The sequence below is a fragment of the Clarias gariepinus genome, chromosome 7 (assembly GCF_024256425.1).
Source record: "Clarias gariepinus isolate MV-2021 ecotype Netherlands chromosome 7, CGAR_prim_01v2, whole genome shotgun sequence".
NCBI classification, from domain to species: domain Eukaryota; kingdom Metazoa; phylum Chordata; class Actinopteri; order Siluriformes; family Clariidae; genus Clarias; species Clarias gariepinus.
The window spans coordinates 4,222,557-4,242,380 of record NC_071106.1 but is presented as its reverse complement, the minus strand read 5'-3'; the positions used below and the strand labels follow the sequence as shown (position 1 = coordinate 4,242,380).

General features: G+C 36.5%; 1 protein-coding gene across 1 annotated transcript in view; it reads right to left on the bottom strand.

Moving 5' to 3' along the window:
* Positions 1-2,596: 2,596 nt before the first annotated feature.
* The window catches only part of LOC128528030 (protein unc-13 homolog C-like), a 208,775-nt gene continuing 191,547 nt past the window's right edge, over positions 2,597-19,824 (bottom strand). Inside the window, exons 31-33 of the mRNA XM_053500754.1 lie at positions 9,727-9,819; positions 8,072-8,231; positions 2,597-4,306 (exon numbers count right to left, since the gene is read on the bottom strand). Of these exons, the coding sequence (XP_053356729.1) occupies positions 4,021-4,306; positions 8,072-8,231; positions 9,727-9,819 (539 nt within the window). The 3' untranslated portion in view covers positions 2,597-4,020. The remainder of the gene's footprint in view (positions 4,307-8,071; positions 8,232-9,726; positions 9,820-19,824) is intronic.

Genomic DNA, 19,824 nt, shown 5'->3' with positions numbered 1-19,824 from the left:
GACTAATGTTGACAGCTGTTTCTTTGAGAACTTGACTTGGCTGCAGTCACTCGATAGTTAAGGACTAGAATTTCCTACAAGTCTACAGTACCTGAGCCTCCAATTACTACCTGGACTCCATATTTACATCAATTAACATCAACTGTTATGCTGAACTACCTGCCTCGGGTTCCCTGTTGAGTCTGGTTCCTTTCAAGGTTTCTTCCTATTACCATCTCAGGGAGTTTTTGCCACTATTCTTGCCACTGTCGCCCTTGGCTTGTTCACCAAGGACTATCTGACCATTTTGATTAATACAAATTTACTTTCCATACAAATTTAAATAATTCTTTAAATTGTGTAAAGCTGCTTTGCGACAATGAAAATTGTTAAAAGCGCTATACAAATTAAATTGAATTGAATTATATAACAGAATGGCAGTGAGAGATTTCTTCCTTTTTTTTTACCACCGAAAAATGGCAACATTTATAATATATTTATTTATCAGTAATCTTATAGTTACACTTTATTGCTAATTATGTACTGTAAGTAGCTAGTTTCTGTTTTCACTGACCCTATAGCAGCTATAAACATATCGTTTCCTCAACTATTATTGGCTATTAATTAATTTCCTAATCCATCTCTTAATAGTCTTAGAATATGGGAAATGTTTGCTGTACATGCCTGTGTAAATTCTTTCAATCTTTAACCCTAAATTTATTTATTTATTTATTTTTTGTTGCATGGTTGCGAAGCATGCTAATGGTTTTCATGCCCAAGAAGTAATTCCCATGTCACTGAGCACAAACACTTTGTATATTTGGGATATCTAAAACTCTTATTTTGTGATTGTCTCCTATAAGGTGAACTCTTATCCTCAGTCATACGTGTCGTAGTGCAGCAGGTGAACAGATCAACTCACGCTGAGGTCATTGTCGGTGAAAGTGATGGCCTCTGTGGTCTCTGAAGACTCATTTTGTATCGATCTGCTCAGTCCTCACTCGTTCCTGTGCTATGAATAGCATTCACCTGGCAGGAGTGCCACTCCGGCTGAGCGTGTGGTTCTGGCAGACGCTTTCTCCGCATGCAGGCTGTAGAGCTTGTATTATTTATTGCATGTTCTCAAAATGTTGCATTCAAGGGATTAGTATTGATCCCAGTGGGTTATGCGTTAATAAATTAGATGTATTGGATCGATTAAGTTAAAAGGTTGCAAAGAAAATTCAAGGACGTGATAGCCACAATTCAGAATAAGCACTGCTACACTAGGCTACATCCATTGCTCTGGAATAGCCTGGACTCATCAGGTCACATGACCTTTTCCCATCTCTCCAAAGTCCGATCTTTATTCTTTCTTCAAACTGAAGCCTCTCTAACAAGTGATTTTCTTATGGACACACAGTCGTTTAGTCCCAATCCTGTGAGTTCCGATCACACTGTGTGTGCGTATGGAAACACTTACTTTCACTATTATGGTTTTTACAGTTTTTTTTCCAAGATGCCGCTTCACCAAGTGTTTAAGTGATCTCCCATCACTGTTATTCCAAATCTTTTTTTTCTGACCACATTTCTTCAGAGAAAATGTCTCTTCTGCACTATCGTTGCAGGTTTTAATAATATGTTGGACAGTTTTTAACCCAATTCCAGTCATTTCAGTGTTTTCTTTGCTTGATGCAGGTCGATATTTTAACTTTCTGAAATGCTGACATTTTTTTTGGGCCAGGCAGTAGAAATTCAACTGCAAGACAACTTTTATGTAAATACCAATAATTTCGCAAACTCTTTTAAATTAGAATGGAAAACCTGTTTTGTAGTTATGTTTGTGATTTCATATTATGCACTGCAAGCATTGTGGGAGGTTTTACAAATTGACCATTAAATGATAATATTTAGAAATAATTAAAACTCAGTTTGCTTAGCAGCATATCTCTCTGACACTATTATAGAAGATGTAAATTTGCTAGGAAGCCCAAAGCAAAGTATCAGTATGACATCAGCTAATGATTTTAACATGATTTTTCTTTCAAATCACTTTACAAAAATGTATACCGTGGCTATATACAGTGTATATATATATATATATATATATATATATATATATATATATATATATATATATATATATATATATAAAACTTTTTGACTTGCAAAAGTTTACAAAAAGGTGTGACTCCATCTATAATTTTAAGCCTAACCTTTTTGAATTTACGCAAACATTAATTTAATGTTTTAATTGTCAAACAGCCTCTTTCTTAGTGTTGACAACAATTAAAGAAAAGGTTACATAAATTTTTTTAAGTAAATATTGTTTAAAAATTTTACTTTATACATTGGCTTTGTTATTGTTTAAACAAAGAGATTTTTACGATCACATTGCTTAAAATAAAAAAAAGAAAACATCTAAATGGCAGCTTGTCGTTTTACCAAGAAACCACAATGTAGCGCAAACTCGACTGTCCTGACGATGTCGAGAAATTTGATGCTCTAGCTTCACCCTACACTTGCTGCACACAAGGGCATCTTTTTTAATAAATAAAAACGAGTTGTTGTGTTGTTGTTATATTTAAACAAAAATCAAATATTAAACTCCACCTTCGCCTTGTTCATAAGGTTTTCGATCTTATAGCACTTTAATGGCCGTCATCTCTCATGTAGCTTCAAATAAACATCCTGATTTATAAAGGTTACATTACATGCATTTGCTGGATGAAAAACAAACAAAACTAAACAAAACAACAACAAAAAAAAAAAAACGAACCAAATGGACAAGCGTTACAACTTCTCACTAAATATATTTACATGACATACAGTTCGCCATCAGTGCAATACATAGGAATGTTGCATAATTACCAAATATTAAATTATTTCCTCTGTAAAGAAAAATAAACCAGAGTGACAGATTGAGACAACGCGCATGTAAACCCACATTCAATACAACGTTCACGTCAGAGAACATGAAAATCTTTACGGAAATAATCCCAAAATCTGCATTTCAGAATCGACTCATCAACAATCAGACATAGCATTGCTAAATAAATAAATAAATAAATAATAACATAGCATGATGCATGTAGCATATAATTATCTTTATACAGGTAATGGATTGCTTTCGTACAAATATATTTTTTTTATATAACTTTGGCAGTTATTTTAAGAAATTAAATGTGTGGGTGAGAGCGAGAGAGAGAGTGTGTGTAGCGATATCAGAGCGGTTGATGTAAAAGCTCGGGATTGCCTTTCAAAGCGCATGTTCACAGTGATCATTCTGAAAGGCTGGAAGCCAAACGTAACTTAAATAAAACAGTCCAAACGCCTGGAAATAAACAAATAATAATGAAACACGGAGCAAAAGCCCATGCGGCCTGTTTCTGCTCAGCACTGAAGGCGGCCCTCGCTCTTGTCAGTGGCTATAAAATTACAAACGCCTACGAAGAATTAGATAGCAGTCCTCGCCGTTTTTTTAAAAAAATGCTGTTTAAAAAAGAGTCGGACGGGTCGAGGGATTAAAAAAAGAAGCGTGAACGTGAAAGACAAATGGAAAAAAAATGACAAAATGCTACACAATTAAAGAGATTATGATCCCCATACATACACACACACACAAAATAATCAAGCAAATTCAAAACATCACTAACATTACCAATAACCGTTATGATTTTTTTTTTGATAATTGTTTTTTTTTTTTCCTCATAGGGTTTGGCACTTTATCTGAACAAATATCTGTTCAAAAAAGACTAGTCGTCATACAAAAAGACGTATTCAATGTCTCGTTAACGTAGAATATATTATTTGATAGTGAGCATACAGCAGGTAAACACTTGTAGTACATACGCTTTTAGTTTTTTTTTCAAATGAACATTCCAACAGATGTTTTACACACATGCACAGAAACGAACAACACAACTCTCTTGCGCTGTCGCGACATCCTGCCTCATTTGCTTATCCCCCTCCTTTATTTATTTATTTTTTAATTTCTGTATTATTATTATTATTATAATTTTTTGCTTTTTACAGAGTAATTTTTTTTCCACACTACATTCTTCATGACGCTTCTTCGGCCGAGCGGGTTTCTGATTTCAGCCGTACGAATTCTTTGGCCACCTCGTCGTTGGTCCGTTGCGAGAGGATCCTCGTGATGGTGAGGCCCGTATCGTCCATGTTGATGCAGCGGACGAGAGGATACGCCGCGTTCAAGCTAACTTTGTCGGTCAGGTCTCGGAGCTGCAGCACGGTGACGCCGATGATGCGGTCCTCACGAGCAAAGCAGTAGTCCTTCAGTGACACGTGCAGCTCGTACGCCTCCGGCCCGTGATCGCTGCTCAGAATACTGTGGTGGAAAGAAAAGCATTTCTAAAACATGCATAATAATTTTCATTCCTAATAACACTGTGTACCTGGCATGGCCTCAGTCGCAGTTTCATGAGGATTTACAAGAATATACATACATGCTATTTAAGGATTAAACTACACATGCAAATCACCATGCAAGTTATAATTATTATAATAATTGCACTATTTTCCCCCAAAAATATTTGAAGTTAAAAATTAAAAATTACAATAATTTTTTGTCACAGCACCTTATAATCTAGTTAAAGTTTGTTACATTATATATATATATATAGTTTAAGATGTTACATCATAAACTAGCTGATCCAATTATGTTGCAGCATGCAAATTATGATTTTTTTTTTTAAATAAGTAAAAAAGCTGGAGAAAATCAGTTCTAAAAGTTAAAATTTGCTAAAAAAATTTAAGGTTATTGCAACTTAAATATTCAATCTTGTCTGGATGTGCAATTTACAGGACATTGTAGGTTGGAGATACATCAGATTTAGCATATTTACTTTTTTCTCACTGAAAATTAATTGTTAGAATCTCACATACAGTACAATATTAAAAAACAACAACAACAGCAACAATAACATTATATTGTACCAAACATTAAACCTTAAAATTTGTTTATTATGATATAAATAAAACGGAGCATGCCTAATATTCATAAAAACTATAATATTTACATATTGACCTTTTCTAATTAGATTAGAAAAAAAAGCTGGGTTTTTTCAATAATACAAAAGATTTTCTAATTGTAGAGAAAAAAAAGCCGAAATACAACCTGGAAATGTTCATGAGGGTCAGTAAATGCTGGTCTAACTGAACATGCATCTATCTGCTTTATGTCTACTTGTTTTGCTCGTGTTTAAAGTTCAGTTAAGTGTCAGAAGGACCTTCGCCGACTCGACACCTAGAGCCATAAGACCACTTTCAGCATCAACCTCACATTAAACTTAACGCTTATCGTGTAAACGGCTTTTAATTCCTGATGTTTTGACATTTTATAGGAGAAACATTAATAACCTTTTCCCCAAAAGAGTGAGTGATTTTGCTCTGGCACTAAAAAGACTCGGGCACTTTGGAGCACGTCTCTATTCAGCCTCAAGGTGCAGAAGATTTCAATAAAACCTCCTCATAATTAGTCTTTTTTCTTTAATAGGCTGTTAAGTGTAAACTGAGTGCAGGATAAGTGACTCAGGAGCGGACGCCGGTTCGAGGAATCTCGGCTGAGCTGCTGCTGTACTGTATAAAAGCCAACAATGAGAGTCGGGTCTTAGGTCTTACTTACAGCTTTCATTAAATGTTCTTTCAGAATGATTTCTGACTCTTAGGTTTATTTCTCCTGTGTACATTTTTTCTCAAATGCTGCAGATTTGTAAAATATTTAACTGCAGGCTGTAGAGTCTGTGCTTTTCAGTGTGTTGGGTGTAAATGGTGCTACATTCCTGAATAAAAGCAGTAAACTTTGACATTTTTATTTTAAGGAAAAATAATATTTCACCGAAATGACTTATTATTAATGCCCCTGCCACACTCTGATAAAAACCATGAAGTTTATTCTGTCCTAACAACATTGAAGAAGGCAATGGCAGTGGGGTCAGAATGGAAAAAGGTGCATTTGTTAAGTTCTGGCATGTTTGGTAATATAGTGTGTGTATATACCAAATGTCACTGTAGGCAGGAGAAGAAAAAGAAGATTGCTTGATTAGTAGTGAGTAATAAAGGTGCAAAACAAAATGTAGGATAGGAAGCATCATCATCCACTGTCATATTGTGAGCATGTCACAGGCATTGCATTGAAGCAGTGTGAGGAGCGGCAGCGGGTTGACCACACACTCCACTTGCAGGTAAACCTCATGCCCAAGGTCATCAGGCCAAGGTCATAGCTACTAAAATACCGGAGTGCATCCACAGCGACTGTGCATAAGACAAGTGAATGAAACCCCAGATCAGACTGTGATGCGTCTATAGCTACTGTACATCACATACTGTATGATAGGCAGAAGTAGGGGATGACAAAACATTGGATCAGTGTCAGAAGCGGCAGTGATTTGCCACACACTCCATTCGCGGGTAATGGTAGCACGAAGGTGTCAGGAACTACACTTGGGGGGAGTAGCACATAGACCTCATGACCTATGCATGACCCTTCCATTGGTCATAGCACAAGCCTGAAGAGGGCGCTGCAAAAACCCTATTGACTAGTGACATTTCGGTCAGAACACCAAGCAGGCATTCCCGTCTGCGCCAAAGCTTATGACATGGCAATGAAATCCCTAAAAGGGAAGAATTATGTCGTAACCGATCAATGTCACAATTACTACAGCCTTAACAAATTCTTCCTGCATTTTGCTTCTATTGCCTTCCTTACCAGACGTTTTTGAACACGTCCAAAACAAACATGGCAGCATCACATCAAGCGAGTCAACATTACTTCGCTACTGCCAAGTTCTTACTGCATTCACAAACTTTTTCAATGATGAAATAGGAACGTGTCTCAGTGTGATAGGGCTTTATTATTCACTTTCTAAACTTGAAGTCAGGTTGAGTAAGGAGCCAGTTTATCAAACCCAGCACCAAAAACAGCTCCATCCATCTGTCTGAAGAAAGACCACGAAAACCTCACTAGCCGAGTGTGATTTCCACCCGATGTTTTGATAGTTTGGAATCAGCTGAGGAAAAGCCAAGAGCACTGTAACACTCAACAAAGTTTAAAAAATGTTTCATTGGCCTAATTAAAGGTTTAAGTGAATTAGTCAGTAGAAATGAGTAAATGTAAGATTATTTCTCCACTGGTGTTAGCATGTACAGAGATCCCGCTGAGTATTTTTTTTTGCAGTCATCTAGCCATCACAATCTGGACTCTTGTAAAAGTCACTTAAATCCTTATGCTTGGCCATTTTTACTGCTTCCAACTAGTGATGGGAAGTTTGAATAATTTTAGTAACTCTCATTAATCAAAATAAACAAATATTTTTTTGAGTAATTTAGTTCATTTCGATCTTTTGTTCAGAAATAAAATAGTGTTACATTTTCCATAAACAGACCCCCGTCTACATACACAAACTTTGGTTATACTGTAGTTCTAGTAATGAAAATATTACAATGTAGCTTAGGACATATTATGATAAACAGAATGAGCAGCTCACCTCTTATATCTTCTGGTCCGAGTCGTTCGTTCTTTTAAATCTATTGCGCTGCATAGTGTCTATGGGAGTCATGTGACAAAAGAATGAACGATTCGGACCAAAAAGACTCAAAGGTAACTACTCATTTCTGTTTCCTGTACATAACCTACAGTAGTTTTGTGACACTTTGCGCATGCGCACCCTGTAGAAAATGAACAAATCACTCTCCGAGTCATTTAAAGACTCGGTCAAAAAGAACGAATCACTCATAAACGACCCATCCCTACTTCCAACACATCAACTTCATGAAAACTGCCTTTATTTGTTTATTTGCTGCTTATTGTATCCCACCCACTTCCAGGTGCTACTGTAATGAAATGTCGTAACTGGGTCAAACTGTGATGACTAAACAACTGGATGAGATTCCCAAAGTTGCAGTTCTGTAAGATGTTCCTGGTCTCCATCCATCCATCCATCCATCCATCCATCCATCCATCCATCTATCTATCTATCTATCTACAGTAAGTTGATATAAACTAAAGCTATTCTAAATACCAAAAATAAAATCTCATAAAGATTTAATGAGAAATGATGTAATAAATGATTAAATGAAGGAATGAAGCACTCACTACTGGAATGTTTCGTTGTATTTCGGCGACCAGTTGTTGTTCTTGGTCTTGGTGCTGTATTTGCGTTTCTTGTCGGCGAGGCTCGGCCCGACGGCGTTGATCTCGACAAACGGTCGGAACATGGTGGTCGTCTGCCAGTTCATGTTGTTTACACCAACCACTTTATGAAAAAAAAATGAGACAGAAAAAATAAAAATTTGGGATGTTTTTGTGTGTTTAAGATTAGTATCTGATATTATAGGAACACTGTACAGAATTAAACTCAACACTTACTCACTGCGAGGAAATTACAGTAATAATGAAGTTGTACATACAGTATAATTATTTTCAGCCGGACGTCACTACAGACTTATTTATAAATATTACACACATGGGCTCGAGTAAGTAGCGGGATTAAGTCCAGTGTGTTATATGGATGTTTTGTCTGTAAATATGCTCAAACTCTCTACTCTACGGAATGCCTTAAGTAGATAAATGACTTGTAATACAAGCACTCAAAGCTTCTCAAAGAGCACTCGGTCAGTGTATCGGCCAAAACGTGTTATACGTTAAAGGATTGAAGCATTGAATTTAAGAAATAACTTGGGCATTTAAGAAATAACTTGGGCATCGAGTTATCGAGCCTGCATCTCTCACACACTATTCTTCAATGTAGTATCTTGTGGCTTCATTAAATCATGAGCATAACAATAAAAGTGTGCTGGATCAAATGCTATCTACCATTCTACATCTTGTTTAAGGACCTTGATTGACTTGCATCGCTATGATTGATGTGAGACTGCTTATATGCCATCCCCTAACCTCAGACCCTCTCTGCTCTCTTGACTCCTGGCTATAGATGGCCTTGGCATCACTCAGGAATTGAGCTTACAGCCTCTGGATAATAGTGGTGAATGAACACTTCACCTCTGTGCCACTCAGGAGCAAAATCTGGATCAGAGGTCTGGAAAATGGCCCAGATATTACCTGGATGTGGACCAATGTGTTTAATAAATGTGTGTATTAAAGCGGTGTTATTTATTTTTTTATTTGTAATATAGAATATAAATAGGCAATAATTGTTGAGAAGAGCTGGGCCATAATAATTTAGCTATCTTTAGGGCCACCAGGTACAGTAGTTAGCTAGATCCCTGAATGCACACAAATGTCTCCTTATTAATATTGGTGTAATTTGTCTATAAGTCTCTAAATAGCCAAAAAGAAAAAGAAAATTCTCAACAAACATTAAAAGAATTTCATATTAGTGACAATAGCAGTGCAGTGATTTTACCATCACATGACATGGACTTTAACTCACACTAATTCAAGCTTAATGAACTCTCAGGTTATGTTACTGTCATTTCTCTGAAGCTGTTTACCTCTAATCAAGTTTCTGAACCACAAGCTTGTTTATTCTGATCCTGAATCCGCTAAATAGTTTTACATTGGTGCGTTTGGAGGAAGTGTAACAACACGCATTAAAAAAGTGTGTGTGTTGTTAAAGTACAGCTGCATCATTATTACAGTCATAAAATAACCAGAGCACTGAGGACCGTCTGTCATAAAATATACGTTATCTCTGAAATGAGCAGAGTTGAAGAGACGTCCTTTGGAGATGAAGGAATAAATAAAGTGCTTAGAATTGCAGTGTGTGTGTGTGTGTGTGTTCAGCTTACCCTTTACATTGACTTTATGTTCTCCGGTGCCGGGGTGAGAGATGAGATCAACATGCAGTACTATTTCTCCCACTGAGCTGGATGATGACTGACCTGGGATCGCGCGCACACACACACACACACATACACACACACCCAAAAACAAAAAACACAACAATTCAGAGAAGGCATTCTGTTTCTGAGTGCAAAATTTTGCACACCCTTACTTCCAACCTGGTATGAATCATGAGCATGTTCATGATTACACAGTTCAGTAGTTAAGGCATTGGACTACGGTTTGCAGGTTCAAATCCCATGACCATCAAGTTGTCCTTGTTGGGCCCTTGAGTAAGGCTCCTAACCCTTAACTGCTCAGATGTATAGTGAGAATAAAATGTAAGTCACTCGGGATAAGGGCAAATTAAGGCCAAATGCTGTAATGTAAATGTAATATCATACCAATAAGCCACCTAGTTTTTGGGTTCCCCTTGTACCCTGTAGCAGCTCTGGCCCCTTGGGTGTGTTCTGGTGTTTGTCACAAGGATAATGCCAGCGGTTCCTTGGAGTGCTATGGATTGTGGGGTGGGGCCTCTATGGATCTTGTTTGGGATTGAGATCTGGGGAGTTCAGAGGCCTACTATAGTTGGTGTCTCTTTGCCTGCTGGGCCCCGTTCATGATGGTTGTGGTGCACCAGGTAATCTGGTTACATTCTATCATTGCCAGCATGGCCTTTTTTCAGCAGTTTGTGCTGCATTGCCTTTTCTGTTTGATTGGACCAGACATGTTGGCCCTTGGTCTTTTGGGTGAGCCCTCAGTGCCCATGATTCTGTCAGTGGTTTACTGGTATATAATTGATTATCAATGTTGTTCATTTGACATGGCGGTGGGGTTATGATGTTACAGTATGGCTGATCGGTATATGTATTTATATATTTTATTATATTATATAATGCCAAAAGCATAAGATAAAATTTAATGACTAATAAACAGCCGACTCATTTAGAATGATGGTTTGGCAGAACTGTACATAAAGAGATTCATTTATAGCACTTAGAGAGGTCATTATCCAGAGTTATCCACATAAGCTCCTCTATTACATACAACTTACTGTAGTCTATTTAAAGGTAGCATGCTAGCTAACACATGTCACTTCTTTTTAGACTCCCAACCAAGATAAACATTCCTGAAATAGCAGCTAAACAGCTGAGAAACTAGCTTTACTAACAAACCAAGCGCCATGATCTGTTTCTAAACGTTTTAAGTAATTTTATCTTATTTAACCATCTTTACTATTGGTTGAAGGTCTGCTAAGCTAAAACAATCCACTAGTTGTCACTGTGTCTTTAAATAGTATGAAAAAAGTAAATACCACCAAAAATAAAGTTTTAAATTTATTTACAAATTTACCATGGAGCAACATCTCAACCATTTGGAAGAGGTCTATATTGGGCTCTGTTATGAGGTTATTATTGCCCCAAGGAAATAAAAATTAAACATTTTTCCTATAACTTCTTTTTCCCTAAAGAGTGCACTATGTAGGGAGTCAGAAATGTTTGGCTTTACACTCAACATATAATAAACTGATTCAACACTACACAAAAAATGCTGATAAATACATTATCATGAGTTCAGACACAAAACATCAGATCAGTGCAAAAACTCTTATAAATTATTCCTACAAAACAAAAAAAAAACACCTAAACCTCACAAGAGTATTGCACAACACTGATAAACCCCCCGATAAATCTCTCCTGACATGCCATGCTCAGGGACTGCGCGTGTACCACACAGCCAAATAAATCAGTTAACCATAAATTTTGTCTCAATCTGAAAAATCTCTTAGGTGAGTTACGAAAAAAAAAAAAAAGAATTGCACCACTTAGCTTCCTGTTCACTGAATTCTTAGCAGGGTTGCTGGATTTCCCTCAGGAAAGAGCTCTACACACGCACACACACGCACACACACACACACACAAAAAACACAAACACACACACACATACACAAACACACACACACACACACACACACACACACACACACACACACACACAAACACACACACATACTGCAGCCTGAATCCTTGAAATAAGCAAAGACAGAAAATAATATGGATCTGAACAATATGACCCTATTATAGATCAGATGCAACTCAGGCCAAGGTCCAAATACCGCAACGCTCATTTATCACATGAAACACACCCTAAGGACCAGCCCGGGCATTGCATGAGGAGAATATAAAGCACAACATCCAGACACAACTGAAAACAAGCATCTGGCTACAATAAAGTGAACTAGAGAAAAAAATAAATGCGAAAGACTGATTGGTTGCTCGAGTTTTCACGGCCACCCCTTAGAAAAGTCATGTAAATCAGACTATTCCTAAATAAGCCAAATGATTTGACACCTCTTTCATGTGTCAGTGACAAACATTAAAGGACCAGTTCCGTGACAAAAGCCCCATTATACAGTAAGTCAATGGGGCGAATTTGGGCACAAGAGGTAAAACTTATCCCTCTTACGGGGAATGTCCTGACACAGCTTGCAAACCTATTCAAATGTGGTGAATTTTATCTTATTACAAAATTCTTGCTCTGCGCTACAACCTGTTAAAGTTGGTCTTAATGTTAAGTCTATGGGACTTTTTGGGGTTAATTGCGCCCTATGGGGACAATTTATCACCCACCCCTTAGAAAAGTCATTGCACCCATTCCTGAATAAGCCGCACGATTTGACACCTCATTCATGGGTCTACAACAAACCGTACGGGACAAGTTACGCGCCGAACTTTGGTACAGAAGAATAATATTAATAAACAAAAAAAAAAAAAGAATAATAAGCCTGAGGGTTAACAATAGTAGTAGCAAGCACCACTAATAAAATATCATATAACCACCCACAAGTTATAGAAAACCTCTAAAAAACATACCTATCTGTATACATTATTTTACTCCTTTTTATGAAAAAAAAAAAAAATAGAACTGCAGAACATTTTCTATAACTCCAGTATTTAAACTCTATACTAACCTAAATATACTGTAGTTGGCATGTAAAATACCAGCCTAAAATAAGTAAGTAGTTTAAAAATAGGAAGTAGCATAAAAATTGACTACCCCAAAAATGCTAGTAAATAGTTAGTTACATGCAAGATACTGTAGCTTGTTGTAACTAACCTTAAATAACTCCTGTAGCCTGTAAGTAATTAGCCTAAAATGAACTGGAATGTAAGCATGGAATGAAACGCTAGTAGCTAACTATCCTAAACAGTTTAAATAGCTAGTATGTGAATGACAAAACTAGAACAAAAATAGCTACTATACCTACTAACTGTAACTTACTAACTGTAAAAAGGTTATGTAATAATGTACTGTACTATAAAGCACTATTATATAACACACTGTTTAAAATAGCCAGTGTGTAAATATATAGGCTAAAAATAACTTATATCAATGGCTAATATGTAAAAAACTATATAGCTAATTAGTATAAAATAAGCTTGTATGTAACTAAGTTGCCTAAAACAGCAAGTATAACATTATGAAACAAACTAATATAAATAGCTAGTATATAACCTAATAACCTCAAATGAGCTATTATGTAACTAACCAGATTAAAATTTCCATTGTCCATCCTAACTATCCTAGTATGTAACTAACTAGCGTAACTATACGTTATTATTACATATGAGTTTCCTTCCATAGTCATAATTTTGGCGATGAAATTCTTTATTAAACACTCATTTATTTAGACATTTCTTGCTCATTCCCCAACTTGCAAACTGATCGGTCAGGAAATAAAAAAGCAGCTTTGTGGTTGCTTTCCAGGAAGAAAAAAAATATATGAAGACCAGTCGAATAAATAAATGGAGCTGGGGTTGTATCTCCTACTGTACGTGGTTGGAATAAAATCTGATAGCGGAGGACGGGATTTCACCTGCTTTTTCATGGTTAGAGTCTGACCTGAATCCCGTTAAAGATGATTTGATAAACAACCTGGAGACTGAAGCCTGATGTTCATCTACTGTACTACACTAAGCTGTCAGCGGCGATAAAGAAGCTCCTGGTGACGAATGTGACTTTAACTCCATCTGCTGGGTCTGACTCTTTAAAAGGACTAACAGTAAGAACGTCCTTGTGCACCTGGTGTATTTGGGTTCAGGGAAAAAGGCTTTCGATGCTGGAAGGAACCAGTCCTGCATGCATGCGCTGGTTTTCTTTGCTGTAATAGATGGCCTTGTTTATATTCATAATCCTCCAAACAAGCTGTACTTATTACAGACGATCACAGGAGAACAGCGCAGACTAATTTATCAAAATGACAATCACATATGGAGGAAAAGACCGAACTGCGTGCCAAAAGGAAATAAATCCAGACTGATGATGTAACCAGCAACCTTAAGGGACATTCTGGAAATATTCGTGATTCTGGTGATTATTTATTGTTTGGTGCTGTTATTTATTCCTCCCTGTGAGAAGTGAAGGTTTCTATGTTGTGTTTATACGTGATCGCTGAGACTATAGGACCAAAGTACAGTGGAACCTTGGATTACAAGCACAATTTGTTCAGGAATTATTAGTTCCACAGACCCCAAAAATAAATACATAAAAATAATTAATACAAAATATTAGGTAAAAATAAAACAAATTAACTGCACTTTACCTTTAAAAAAAAGTAAAAATAAATCCCGACAGATAAGTGTTTTCGTTTGTGCGTGCAGGCTCTGTGTGTGTGTGTGTGGCATTCTTGGTAATGTAGTAAAATATGATGTCTGAATGTTCTCTATTTTATTCACAGAAAAACTCCTGTTTCATTTTCTGAGTACATGCATGTCGTGTCCATCTGCATGAACGTGAAATCCGGGAAAACAAAAAGAGGAAGTTGTATAGATATCAAGAGACAGATGAAGCATTACTCATATATGTGAGCATTTGAGAGTTCAGGGCCTTGCTCAAGGGTCCAGAAGTGGCAGCTTAGTCGTGCTCATGTCCGAACCTGCGACCTTCCGATCAGCAGTCCAATGCATTTACATGTGATTTAAAAAAAAATAATAATAAAAGTAACTTGATTACAAAGCTGAATTTAATGTTTAATTAATGTTATTTTACAAATAAAGAGTAACTGGAGTCACAGACAGAGATATCACATATTTGTAGTTGCATCTTTTGCATTTCCATTACCATGACCCTAATTGTTTTTCCCAATTGTTGTTCATTAATACATAAGTTCAAAATTAGTTATTTAAATCAAAGATAAAGATTATTTGTCATTGTAGTAATACCACGAAATCTGTTTGGTAACTCTCAGAAACCAGCAGCAATACAGTAAATAGAATCTAACATTACAACAAAAACAGGTAATTGCACTAAAAATATAAATGTAAGAATATACACAATGGAATATACACTACCAGCTTGGACACTTCTTCTAACTCCATGGTCTTAACTGATTTTATTTCTTTCTACACTGTAAAAGTCATCCAAAATATGCAGGAATCTCATTTGAACAGTTGATATTGAGATGTTTATCTGCTACTTCTGCTCTGTAAAGCTTCATAACGGCTCTAATCTGAGGTGCTGGTTGTTAATTGGTGATTTCTGAGGCTGGTGACTCTAAATGAACTTCTCACATGCAGCAGAGGTACAGTAACGTTTTGGTCTTGCTGACTTCCTGGGAAGGTCTTCATAAGAGATAGTTTCATCATGGAGCTTGATGGGTTTCATAAATGCACTTGTCAATACTGTTCTTGTAGGAACTGTTCCGGAACAGCTGACCTTTATGTCTTAAACTAGCAACTAGACTGTTGTTGTTGTTTTTACTTAATTATGTAATGTCATATGTGTTGTGGCTGTTCATAGTTGTAAAATAAAATCCAGTATTGTTCTAGAATGTAGAAAATAAATTCAAACTTGTCTACGAAATGTTGACTGGTACTGGTTGTGGACTTGGATGATGCACACTGTTATTGTCATTAAGCATTAGTCATTTTTTGAACTATGAAAAGTGTAAAAAGTCAAACTCTCAAGCAGTTTGTAAAAATAACAATCATGCAATCTGAAATGTTTTCACATAGCCGTCTGTTTACCAACAGTCAAATCCCACACTTAGGGTAAAGGATGAAACAAAAACCGAAAATATCTGTCTGAGAGATTCCAAACCTGACAGGCACGCTAAATAAAACTTTTTTATTCCTATTCATATCACCTTTTGAAAAGTGAAATATAGTGTTTATTGTTTTACTCTTTCTTTGCAAAAGGCAAGTTGGGGAAAGATGCCACTGCCATATGTGGTTAAATCTCAAGTTATTCTCTAGATGGTGCCAGCAGCCGATTTCTTCACTCCTGCCAATTGGACTTGGATAGAAAAGTGATTGCTAATAATTTGTAGAAAAGACAGACAAAAGTGTACATTGCACAAAGAAAATGTTATTGTCGAAGTGTGCAGAGTAGCGGAGGGCTGCGAGAGCAGGTGTGAAGATTTGTGCAATGTTTTTGTTTGAAGAAATTCCTTACCAATGTTGCTAACATGATGTAGTGTGGTTATATCGGTCATTATGCCTGTGGTTTTGTGGATGCAAGTGGCATCTTACCCAGGGTACTGAAAGGTAATATGCTATGGTAAAAAAAAAAAAATCCACTTGCCAACTGTGTTTGACTGATGGCAAACACAGTTGGCAGATGTAAGTATCTATCCAATGACGGAAACTTCAAAGCACTTTTTGTAAGTTGCTTTGGATAAGAGCATCTGCCAAATGCCTATATTTAAACGTAAATGTTATTTTTGTGCACTAATTTTCACCAAGGCTTAACTCTAACCTGGACCACTACAATGACACATTGCTTGAAACAAGCACAAGTCAAATCCGAAGCACAAGTACAATCGTTGTCTCAGTTGTGATCACGTGACGCTCGGCATCAAAACAAGAAGCGCATGCGTGATACATAATACTCGGTACTCATAAACCAAGACTTGTTCTTTTTCCAAGTCAAAATTTATTAAAAATATTTGCTTGTCTTGCAGAATCCTTGCAAACAGCAATCTGAGGTTTTACTGTATATGGTTATATTATTAAATGTCTATAGGCTTGTGTTTAATAAACTTTGCTGTTTATAATAAGGTGTTTTTTGGGTTAATGCGTGCCGACTGTAGCTGTGACATATTCGCCTGACATACCTTACACTATGCTCAGTGAGATCAGTGCATTAGGCCAGTTTAATCATTTTAAACTTTAGCACTTACCCAGTTTAGGTCAGACAGAGCCCACAGCTTGACACACACAGCAGAAAAAAAGATGAATATAAATATTAGCTACAGTAGAGGTTAATCCTCTAGAGCCAAACATGCAATTCATGAAATTAATGTCGGCAGAGTGTGTGCAGGAGTGTGTGTGTGTGTGTGAGAGAGAGAGAGAGAGAGAGAGAGAGGGAGTGTGTTTGTGTGTGTGTGTGTGTGTGTGTGTGTGTGTGTTAATGGATTTACACTGAGTGTAAAACCATAACAAAACCCCTTAAGAGAAAAAAAGTTCAATCCTGACATTTTCATACGACCCCCTGAGAAGTTTTGAATATGCATGAGATTGTACAGTATAGATGCCATACTACATCTAAAACATCAGCCATCAGCATTTCTATAGTAACAGCTCATTCGCAGAGACTTGTACAGATTCTCTTTACACACAGATTTTAAAAAAGTCATAAGGAGGAGTCTTGCAAAGAGTCTCCAGTTTCAGCACTTTGTAGCAGTTACAGTAGTGGTAAAGCTGTAACTTTACCCTTTTCATTATCTTTATTTTAGAATCTATTCTGCTGTCTGATTTATGACTAATCATTAATTTATATGTGCAATGCACTTATAAAATATGCATTTTTAATTCGCTAAAATTGCATTTATTGTTTAAAATATGACATTTCTTCTACCCAGATAACGTTAGAAGAGGTGCATTGATGTGTACATGAGTGCCGTTTTAAAGGACAGACACATCCACCTTAGAGTCTGATAAAAGTCATTCGTAAGTATGAATGTGAACCGTCATGACGTACAAATCCAATGTGATAAAACAAAATTTTTTTATTGGAGGATATTATTGTAATAGCCGTTGTCTCATTGTGCAAACATCCTTGTTTTCATGTTTGAGTTGCCTCGCTTTACTTTGTGACCTGTCTTCACAAACGGTCAGATGTTATTGGAGAATCGTTTATAGTGCCATTGGAGTTTAACTCTGTATAATGGGAGACACGAGCTCGACATTTCTTCCTCTAGAAGAAATCAATACCTGCTGTCATGACATATTAAGAAGACTTTGGACATTTTTTAGCCAAGGTTTCTGTTTGAAATTCCAGAACAGCAGTTTATTAGATATTTAAAGACATCGTTTTGTCCTGCTCTAAGTACAGCTGGGAAAACAGTACGTAAATATGAACCAAATGAGCCCAGGCAGATGGGTGCCCACTGAACCGGGCTGAGGGCAGAGACTGTGTGGCTTAGACGAACGGAAATGAGGTTGTAAGACAGACATTATAAATCGATAAAGGTCGAGTTAACACAAGTGTCTGAGTTCATTCCTGGTCTGAGCTGATGGAATAAAAATTCTGGTTGCTCAATCCACCGTGGAGGAATTTTCCCGTAAAAGAAAGACATTTTCCTGTGCCTGAGCCCGGAATTAGCAATTAAACATACAAAAACAAAGCAGTTACACAGGTTAACTATTTCTATTTGTGGCTTAATCGAATACAAATCCACAAATTAGAGTGTGTTGTTGTGTTCTAAACAGATATAAGTAATGATCTGAGTAATAGACGAGTACTGTAATGGAACTGATCTGTGGACTGAGTGCAAATGCAGTTGTTTTCTTCAATGACACAGAGGTTCGCTCTGAGCACTCTCGGGGAACTCTGTGCTCACTTTGTGGAGTGCTTATGCCGATATGAATTCAGTGAAATATGTTCCTTTAAAAATGCTTCCCAGCAGAGCTACTGCTCCGTACTGTCTGTGCTAGCCACAACTCAACATTTTTTGCTCAGATTTTATATATACAGTGTACAGGTTTCATGTCTGTCAAACCTGGAGCTGCTAGACCATGGCCATTCTCTGGACCATTATTTATTGTCATTAAATGATACCTATAGTGTGTATAAGGATTTGTCTACACATCCCAGGGGGGAGGTAAGAATAAAAATGGAATAAAATCAAATATAAGAAAGAAAAATAAATAAAGATTTTAGTTTGTTTTTCAGTTGAGTTGTACAGGTTAAACTGTACTTATCTTATAATGACTTATCTTGGGCTAATTTTTTACATAACTTCTGCATGAAATCCCTGATTCCTGATGATAATAAGTATTTACACAACTTTCTCTTTAAAAGACTTCTACTAATTATAGGTACTGTATCTTGTACTTATATAATGTACTTTGTTGATAATAAAAAAAATTCTCACTTTTAATTCAATCTAAAAGCAGATATTTAACGTTTAAGGACAAATAAATAAATGCATCATAATTCATAATTGCCTACAAAACTTTGCCTTTTAAGCATTGTAACTAACTATATTTAGTACATAAAATCACATTTTTCAGTATAGTGTTATTATTTATTAGGCTAAGCTGTTAAACACTACCATATTAACTACAAAAACATTCACTCACTCACTCATCTTTTATACCACTCTTTCCTGCATTCAGAGTCGCCGGGACCTAGAGCCTATCCCAGGAGGCTTAGGGCACGAGCTGGGGTACACCCTGGACAGGGTGCCAATCACAGGGCACACACACACCTACCACGGGCAATTAGGAAACGCCAATTAGCCTAACATGCATATCTTTGGAATGTGGAAGAAAACCCACCAAACACGGGAAGAACATGCAAACTCCATGCACACAGAGACGCGAATCAAGCCCAGAGGTACAGTACAAGGAGACAGTGCTAACCACTACACCACCATGCCGCCAAAACAAAAACATAATTTTACCAAATAAACCAGAGTTAACAATATACAGTACATCCACTGTTTTATTATTGATACTATAATAATAATAATAATTATACTATTATTATTGTTGTTGTTGTTAATAATATTATAATCATCATTATTATTATTATTATTATTATTATTATAGAACAAAGCT